The following is a 10,111-nucleotide window of genomic DNA, read 5'->3' on the forward strand; positions in this document are numbered from 1 at the left end:
TCATACAGTGGAATCCCCAACACTAGACGATGTCATCGTTTTTAGGAAAACATTGGAGGAACATGAGCAGCGCCTTCTCAAAGTGCTGGACAGACTAAAGGAGGAAGGACTAACGTTATCTTTAGATAAATGTAAGTTCTGCTGCCCTTCTGGAACCTACCGTGGTCACATTGTGTCTATGGTATTGCTACAGACCCGTCCAAGATCAAAGCTGGGAAGTCTTGGCCACGCCCAGAGAACCTCACTGCTCTTCGCTCTTTCCTTGGTTTCTGTGGATATTACAGGCGATTTGTCAAAGATTTCTCCAGAGTTTGCCACCCACTCAACCAGTTACTGCAGGGCTGCTAAAAGACTTAGAAACACTGTGACGGTTCCCTATCTGGGTTACGTGTTTTGTCCCTTTAACCAGCAGGTACCAGAGGCGGTGATCGTCCTGAGTGGAGGCACCTGGGCCCGGTGCGCTCCCGCTATAAGGCTCCGCCTTCCTGGCAACCTGGGCGCCTTCCTATCACCCCGTGGAGGAACGTGGACGGCTTGTTCACGACCACCATTACTGTTAGATCTTTTGTCAGGGCTAATAAATGTGTTACCGTTGGTCAACTATCTGCGTCTCCCTGATTTAGGTCATGGCCGTCAGAGCCAGGTCGTGACAGACACCAAAACCAGACACGGAAACCAGAGACTGGTACCACTCCAAAGAGCCATTTGGACCTAGGTGGGATGAAGACTGCGAAAAGGCTTTTGAGACTTTAAAGAGAAGTCTTACAGAGACACCTGTTTTAGCATTCGCCAGCCCAGAACTATCCTATGTCCAGCATGTAGACGCAAGCAGAGAAGGTTTGGGAGGTGTCCTGTATCAGGGCCAAGGAGAGGGATTGCACCCAGTTGCTTTTGTCAGCAGAAGCCTGTCCCCAGCAGAAAAAAACTATCCCACACATAAGCTGGAATGTTTGGCTTTAAAGTGGGCTGTCACCAACAAGCTGCATGATGACCTCTATGGAGTCACGTTTGAGGTACACACGGATAACAACCCTTTAACCCTCTGACTTCATCTTAAAGTATCGCCCTGGAAAGCAGAACATTGATGCGGACGCATTGTATCGGCGCCCTCATGAGGAGGAGAAAGCCATGCTAGCCGATACTGTCCAAGCTGTCTGTCATATTGTCAGGATTCCTGTCTGAACCATTGTGTGTTAACCTCTGTTTCCCCCCAATCTCCTCTCCTCACGTGTCTGTCATTCCCCTGTTTGTTATTGTATGTCATGTGCTCGGTGTTAGTTTTCTTGGACCTGCCTCCAGACGATTTCCGTGGCCACACCTCTGATTGGTACTCAGCTGCGGACAATCTGGATCGTTACCAGCTGATCCTGATTCCACTGATCACCGCCTGGCTGCTGATCAACCCTGGCCCTGCAGGCCTGGGTTGTCAGTCCGTTTCGTCTTCCGCCTCGGTAGTCTTACCACTGTTCCGTAAGTTCTCAGTTGATTTGTTCCTGGACTAACTTCCTTCCTCTCCACTACGGTTGTAGATTATTTGCTGAGCTGCCAGCCTCCGGTGTCGAGCCACGGGACTCACATCATCGATTTGGCCACCTGTGTCGGACCACGGGCTCCACACATCCTCGCCTTAATATCCTGGTGAAATAAAATCTGTTTCGCCAGACTCTGTCTCCTGTGGTCTTGCTATTGGGTCCTCCTCTTGACCTCCCGTGACACATATGGTGGAATTCAGACCCCGTCGCTACTGCCACCACAGAGCTGTTGACTTTTTGGGCTCTTCCAAACATGCTGTACCTGAGCCTATTGCAATCTGTCTTTCCTGAGCGAGAAACAGCTCCCTGAAATGAATTCCACAAATATCTCACATTCTCAGCAGAAAGACCCCAGCATTGGAGAAGTGTGGCTGTTATACAGAACCGTACTGACCGTGCCAGCAAAGACAGCATCCTGATGCGTCATTCTTGCTTAAACAGTGGGAAAAACTAAAGGTCAGACTCTGATGGCTTACTCATTCTGTACAATACAAACAAACCAATTTGCCAACAACTGTTGCTTCCTCAAGAGTTCAGAGAGACTGTACTTCAGTCCTTGCATGACCAGTCGGGCCACTTCGGGTTTGACAAGACCTATGGCCTTATAAGAGAGAGGTTTTATTGGCCTTGCATGAAAGTACAAATTGAAAAGTACTGTAAAAACTGTCCAGGTGTATTCAGAGAAAGACACTTGTCACACCTTGAAAGTGATGGACGATGGATCTTGTCTGTAGAGATTTTCTGACGATTGAACCTGACTCCAGGAACATTTACAATGTGCTTGTTGTTACGAATCATTACACGCAATATGCTCAAGCTTTTGCAGCTAAAGATCAAAAGGCATTAACAGTCGCCAAAGTTCTGTGGGAACAGTCCGTCCAGGGATCAACACGATGTTCATGAAGGACGGTGCGGCTCTGAAGAGGAATAAAGTGAGCTGTTTTCATGCTCGTGATTTCAACTGACGGAGAAGAAGAGGATTTCAAAGCAGTAGCCTGTTTGCAAGGTTAAGAAATCAAGTCTGAATTGTTGTCTATTAGCTAAGATGTTGGATCTCTGAGTAACCGAGGAGCAGTGAGTCCACCACAGACGTTCCTTCAGGACTTCAACTGAGCGCCAACGTCCTGGTACCGTCACACTGACCAGCACCTCTGTGGGTATGGTTATTGTGTGTTATATTGCATTTTTCTGTGGGTCACAATGTTGATGTTGTAATAAATGTTGATTGTTTAAATATTCATTTGTTAAAGTGATGTATGTCAACGTAGCAAGTCAGGGCTAAACAGGGCTACGTATGAATGCACAGGACCGTATGCTAACCAGGGCTCTCTGCACCGTAGTCAGAGTATATTCGTTTAAATTGGGCTATTGTAGGCACATTCCTAAAGTCTATATTTTTGTAGATCCTCTCCAATTCACCTCCCATGCAACAGGGTATAATCTGAAGATCCTGAACTAAAAGAGGAATTGAGAAGGTGGGCTACACTTAATACCTAAACATTTTTATACCCGTACACTTACCTGTACACCTTTATACCAATACACCTTTATACATAAACATTTTTATACTTGTACACCTTAATCCATAAACACCTTTACACCCGTACACCTTTATACCTGTAAACCTTTATACCAGTACACCTTACTACCTGTACATCTTTATGCCGAAACAGATTCATACCTGTACACGTTTATACAGAAACACTTTTATAACAAACTGTTAACGAGCTGTTTGTTAACGAGCTGTCTGTTAACGAGCTGTCTGTTAACGAGCTGTTTGTTAACGAGCTGTCTGTTAACGAGCTGTTTGTTAACGAGCTGTTAGGTAACGAGTTGTCTGTTAACGAGTTGTCTGTTAACGAGTTGTCTGTTAACAAGCTGTTTGTTAACGAGCTGTTTGTTAACGAGCTGTTTGTCAATGAGCTGTTAGGTAACGAGTTGTCTGTTAACGAGTTGTCTGTTAACGAGTTGTCTGTTAACGAGCTGTCTGTTAACGAGCTGTTTGTTAACGAGCTGTCTGTTAACGAGCTGTTTGTTAAGGAGCTGTTTGTGGGCAACTGTGTCTAAGTGGGTAGCAGGGCCGTCATTCAATCAGAGGATCGGCAGTTTGATCCCCGGTTCAGGCTCCACTAGTCGCATGTTGATGTGTCCTTGAGCAAGACACTTAACCCCAAAATGTCTCCCGTAGCTGTGCCGACGGTGTAGAAATGTGATAGAATCTGAATTGTAAGTTGCTTTGGATAAAAGCGTCTGCTAAATGACTGTAATGTAATGTTAAGGAGCTGTTTGTTAACGAGCTGTTATTTAACGAGCTGTTTGTTAACGAGCTGTTTGTCAACGAGCTGTTAGGTAACGAGTTGTCTGTTAACGAGCTGTTATTTAACAAGCTGTTTGTCAACGAGCTGTTAGGTAACGAGTTGTCTGTTAACGAGCTGTTATTTAACGAGTTGTCTGTTAACGAGTTGTCTGTTAACTAGCTGTTTGTTAACGAGCTGTTTGTTAACGAGCTGTTATTTAACGAGCTGTTTGTCAACGAGCTGTTAGGTAACGAGTTGTCTGTTAACGAGCTGTTATTTAACGAGCTGTTTGTCAATGAGCTGTTAGGTAACGAGTTGTCTGTTAACGAGTTGTCTGTTAACTAGCTGTTTGTTAACGAGCTGTTTGTTAACGAGCTGTTATTTAACAAGCTGTTTGTCAATGAGCTGTTAGGTAACGAGTTGTCTGTTAACGAGTTGTTTGTTAACGAGCTGTTTGTTAACGAGCTGTTAGGTAACGAGTTGTCTGTCAACGAGCTGTTAGGTAACGAGTTGTCTGTTAACGAGTTGTCTGTCAACGAGCTGTTAGGTAATGAGTTGTCTGTTAACGAGCTGTTATTTAACGAGCTGTTTGTCAACGAGCTGTTAGGAAACGAGTTGTCTGTTAACGAGCTGTTATTTAACGAGCTGTTTGTCAACGAGTTGTTAGGAAACGAGTTGTCTGTTAACGAGTTGTCTGTTAACGAGCTGTTATTTAACGAGCTGTTTGTCAACGAGCTGTTAGGTAACGAGTTGTCTGTTAACGAGCTGTTATTTAACTAGCTGTTTGTCAACGAGCTGTTAGATAACGAGTTGTCTGTTAACGAGCTGTTGGTGAACGAGGATAACAAGCTGAAACTGTTCTTTGTTGTGTCACTTCTCCTGTTTCATGTGTCTGAGCTGAACTCTCTCTGGTCGGATCAGTTTCACGGAGCGTTGAATAAACTCAGTTTCCAGTGTGATGTCACTCCTCTCTGCTGAATGTCTGACCTCAGATCAGTGACACCTGTGAATAAATTCACATCTCTGAGGACAAAAACATCAAACATCTGACTTAGTTTTCTGAAAGAACAGAACGTTTTTAAATGTTTACATCAGCAACGAGTTTTCTGTAAATCCGTTGAGATAAAGAACTTATATATAATACTGAAATGATTCTTCTTAAATAACACAATCTCTATATTACTCTACTGTACTCCATTGTACTTTATCAATCTCGTCTGATTTCTAATGTACTCTATTGTACTTTACCTACCTTTATTGATCTCTCCTGTACCCTAATGTACTGTATTGTACTTTTTCATCTCTCAGAACTGCAGGTATTACTCTCAGTAGCAACAGCTGTTTCATTTTCAGGGACCTTTTTCTTTTTTTATATTATAAATATTATAAATGATTTCAGGCGATTAGAACCAGTATGTGAATAGTTTTTTTCTGGTAGCTCCACGATCATTTTGGCCTCTTTTTCAACAAAATGTTAATAAAAACATCTTGATTTCCATTAATAAAATATATAATAATAATAATATAAAGAATATTGTAATTATTATTATTATTATTATTATTACTTCGGACTTGTTCTTCATATTGAAATATTTTCACCTTAAAATCAATTGAGCGTCACCACCCAGTTATTTATGTTCAATAAATATTATTATTAGGGCGTTAATGTTAAACAGAGGTCAACACACACACACACACACACACACACAGTGTTGTTTGTTCGTTTCATGTTTCTGTTGATGAATATAATCATCAAGTTTTCTTCTATAAAACCACTAAACTCTGAGCTGAAAACATCAGAACACAGAACAACTGACCTGAGATCAAATTTAGCAGAACCTGAACCTGAACCAGAACTGATCCCAGACCAGCCATGGACCGAGGTAAGACATGAAGATCAGTGGTTTGAACGGAGCTGTTGAGACGGAACTCATTCTCTTTTATTTTGTAATGTTTTCTTTGACTTTATTAGAAGTCTCACCTGTCTGTCTCTCACCTGTCTGTCTCTCAGTTGTCCTCCTGCTGTCGGTGGTGTGTCTTGGCGTCTCCTCTCAGCCAATCACAGACGGCCGTCTGTTCTCCATCGCTGTCGGCAGAGTTCAACACCTCCACCTGCTCGCTCAGAGACTCTTCTCCGACTTTGTAAGTCAACAGCTGCTCAACAGACGGAAATATCAACCATCAGTGTGTGTACTGTGTGTATTACTGTGTGTATTACTGTGTGTTTTACTGTCTGTACTACTGTGTGTATTACTGTGTGTATTACTGTGTGTATTACTGTGTGTTTTACTGTCTGTACTACTGTGTGTATTACTGGGTGTATTACTCTGTGTATTACTGGGTGTATTACTGGGTGTATTACTCTGTGTATTACTCTGTGTATTACTGGGTGTATTACTGGGTGTATTACTCTGTGTATTACTCTGTGTATTACTGGGTGTATTTGTGTTTGTTAGGAGAGTTCTCTGCAAACCGAGGAGCAACGTCAACTCAACAAAATCTTCCTGCAAGATTTCTGCAACTCTGATTACATCATCACCCCAATCGACAAGCATGAGACCCAACGCAGCTCTGTGAGAGTACTATCACTACTACACTGTACTACTACACTATACTATAATATACTACACTATACTGCACTGCGCTATTCTACACTATACTACACTATACTGCACTATGCTACACATTACAGCACTAATACTGCACTATACTACTACACAATACTGCACTATACTACTACACAATACTGCACTATACTAATACACAATACTGCACTATACTAATACACAATACTGCACTATATTACTACACAATACTGCACTATACTAATACACAATACTGCACTATATTACTACACAATACTGCACTATACTAATACACAATACTGCACTATACTAATACACAATACTGCACTATACTACTACACAATACTGCACTATACTAATACACAATACTGCACTATACTACTACACAATACTGCACTATACTAATACACAATACTGCACTATACTAATACAAAATACTGCACTATACTAATACACAATACTGCACTATACTAATACACAATACTGCACTATACTACTACACAATACTGCACTATACTAATACACAATACTGCACTATACTAATACACAATACTGCACTATACTAATACACAATACTGCACTATACTACTACACAATACTGCACTATACTAATACACAATACTGCACTATACTAATACACAATACTGCACTATATTACTACACAATACTGCACTATACTAATACACAATACTGCACTATATTACTACACAATACTGCACTATACTAATACACAATACTGCACTATACTAATACACAATACTGCACTATACTACTACACAATACTGCACTATACTAATACACAATACTGCACTATACTACTACACAATACTGCACTATACTAATACACAATACTGCACTATACTAATACACAATACTGCACTATACTAATACACAATACTGCACTATACTAATACACAATACTGCACTATACTACTACACAATACTGCACTATACTAATACACAATACTGCACTATACTAATACACAATACTGCACTATACTAATACACAATACTGCACTAGTGTCAGACTGTAAGACTTAATTGAAGCAGTTGTCATGAACGAAGATATAACTGTTTTTCTACCAAACTTTAAACATGTTTATCGCTGAGAAGTTGTTTATTTTAACATTGATTCCCTTTTGGATCTGTTATCTATCTCCTATCATCTGATTGGTTCTAGGTGTTGAAGCTGTTATCTATCTCCTATCATCTGATTGGTTCTAGGTGTTGAAGCTGTTATCTATCTCCTATCATCTGATTGGTTCTAGGTGTTGAAGCTGTTATCTATCTCCTATCGATTGGTTGAGTCTTGGGAGTTTCCCAGTCGTTCCCTGTCTGGAGGTTCTGCTCCTAGAATCCAGATTTCCCCCAAACTGTCCGAACTGAAGACGGGAATCCTGCTGCTGATCAAGGTAAGAACACACATAAATGATATAGTGTAAACAGTGTACCAGTATGACTAACCACCTGACCCTGCAGGCCAATCAGGATGGAGCAGAGCTCTTCCCTGATAGCTCCGCCCTCCAGCTGGCTCCTTATGGAAACTACTATCAAAGTCTGGGAGCCGACGAGTCGCTGAGAAGAACCTACGAACTACTGGCCTGTTTCAAGAAAGACATGCACAAGGTGAGGAAGAGGGGAGGTTTGGTGTCATGATGATGATGATGATGATGATGATGATAATGATGTCATGATGATGATGTTTGTGTTTACAGGTGGAGACCTACCTGACGGTGGCTAAATGTCGACTATCTCCAGAAGCCAACTGCACCCTGTAGCCCCGCCTCTCTACTGTGAGGCCACGCCCCGTGTGGATAATGGAATCCTGTGTTTTTTTGTAGCTCAGCCTCTCATATCACTCTGTTAACATAAGCGTTAGCATTAGCATTAGTGTTGGCCTCAGTTCAGTGGTTTGTTGATGCAGAGTGTCTCTCTGCTGATGATGAAATGTTTTCTGATGTTATTATAATGACAGTTGTAAACAGGAAGTGATGTCATACCGTCAGCATGTGAAATAAAGTTTTGTTGCATTCAGATGCGTGTCGATGATTCGTAAACTCACTGATGTTCACGGTGTCTTTTTCATGTGTCTTCAGGTTGAAGTGGTTGTTTTTGCTCATGATGATTAAACTTTAAAGACGGAACACTTCCTCCTCATGACCAACACCAGTACAAACATTTAGAAACGTCACAGGAAACAGTGATTTTGAACAAAGCTCCTGCCTCCTTTTCACATAAAACAGGAGTCTGAGTGCCAAAATATGGATACCGTGAGAAAGATAAGACTCAGCCGAACGCGCTGATGTGTTTTTTATGTTTGTAGTGTTATAAATGTGAGCTCCAGCGCAATATACAAAACTGGTACCGTCTGCTTTCTTTGAGAAATGAGTGGTGAGGTTTAACATTGCTCTCTATGGAGCAGAAAGTTGGTTTTCCTCTCAATTAAGTGATTTTTTGCCAAATGTGTAAATCTGTGGGATTCCACAATCACTTTTCTACAACAAGGACAATATTAGCTACTTTAGAATCTAAAAACATATATGAAGAGTGAAAATTGTGGAGTCGAAGGCAAAAGACAAATATTTTTTTCACAAGAATCTGAAGCTGCTCTTCACTCTAGCGGTGACATCACGCACTCTAAGCTGCGCAATACACACCCATTATAAAGGCAGAAAAGGACTGAAAAATCATAAAAGTTCAAATGGGACAGTTCAAAAAGTATAAAAGATATCAAAAAGCTGAATTATGCGGCAATAGATCAGGGTTTTCTCAACAGTTTAAAGTTAAATGGTGCCTGTAGCTGAAAGTATGAGGAAGTAGAAGGATTTGAAAGTTGAAGAAGTTTAAGAGGATTTGAAAATATTCTCCAAAGAAACCTATTAAAAATAAAAATTGCAAAAAGCTTAATAATTCAAAACATTTAAAGTTTAGAAATATGAAGAGACATAGCACCCCTCTCCTGAAAGAGCTGAACATTTTGATATTTGAATGGTTTCTGTAGCTTAAAAAATGTGGAAGGAGACAAGTGACAAAATACGTACGGAAGAAGTTGAATAAAGATTTGAAGAACAATAGTTGGAATGCTTAACAGCATTCCAACTATTAACTAACTAGGTATTAAAACAGTGCAAAAATCAACCACCAGCAAACAACTGTGTAGCAGTGTAGTCATGTGGAGGATGATCTGTTCAGAGGTGATTCATTATAGAGTCTGATAGCAGAATGTTCTCCTGTATCTGCATCAGTCTGTCCCTGCAGCAGGTGGGTCAGAGGGGGGTCCTGGTGATCCAGTTTGGAGAATAGTTTCTTCAGTGTCCTCCTCTCCACCACCTGTTCCAGAATGTCTTGTTTGCAGCCCATGATGGAGCCTCTGAACCAGTCTGTTCAGTCTGCTGGAGTCTCCGGCTCCAATGCTGCTCCAGCAGACTACGGAGCAGTAAAGTGCACTGACCACACCAGACTGGTAGAACATCTCCAACATCTTGCTGCACACGTTGAAGGATCGAAGTTTCCTTAAGAAGAAGAGTCGACTCCTCCCCTTCTTGTACACAGCGTTGATGTTGGTCTTCCAGTTCAGTCTGTTGTTGATGGAGACACCCCTATCAATGATAGGACACATTGATAGGAAACATTCTAGGAAACACTATAGGAAATATTATAGGAAACATTATAGGAACCAGGTAATACTAAGCTGAGT

General features: G+C 41.3%; 1 protein-coding gene across 1 annotated transcript; it reads left to right on the forward strand.

Moving 5' to 3' along the window:
• Positions 1–5,702: 5,702 nt before the first annotated feature.
• Positions 5,703–8,192, forward strand: gh1 (growth hormone 1; the record flags this gene model as incomplete). Its single annotated transcript, XM_079177347.1, has 6 exons — positions 5,703–5,712; positions 5,841–5,971; positions 6,286–6,402; positions 7,683–7,826; positions 7,894–8,040; positions 8,130–8,192. The coding sequence occupies 6 exons, from the start codon at positions 5,703–5,705 to the stop codon at positions 8,190–8,192; spliced, it is 612 nt and encodes a 203-aa protein (XP_079033473.1).
• Between the last annotated feature and the right edge of the window lie 1,919 nt (positions 8,193–10,111).

This window comes from Pholis gunnellus (assembly GCF_910591455.1).
Source record: "Pholis gunnellus genome assembly, chromosome: 17".
NCBI classification, from domain to species: domain Eukaryota; kingdom Metazoa; phylum Chordata; class Actinopteri; order Perciformes; family Pholidae; genus Pholis; species Pholis gunnellus.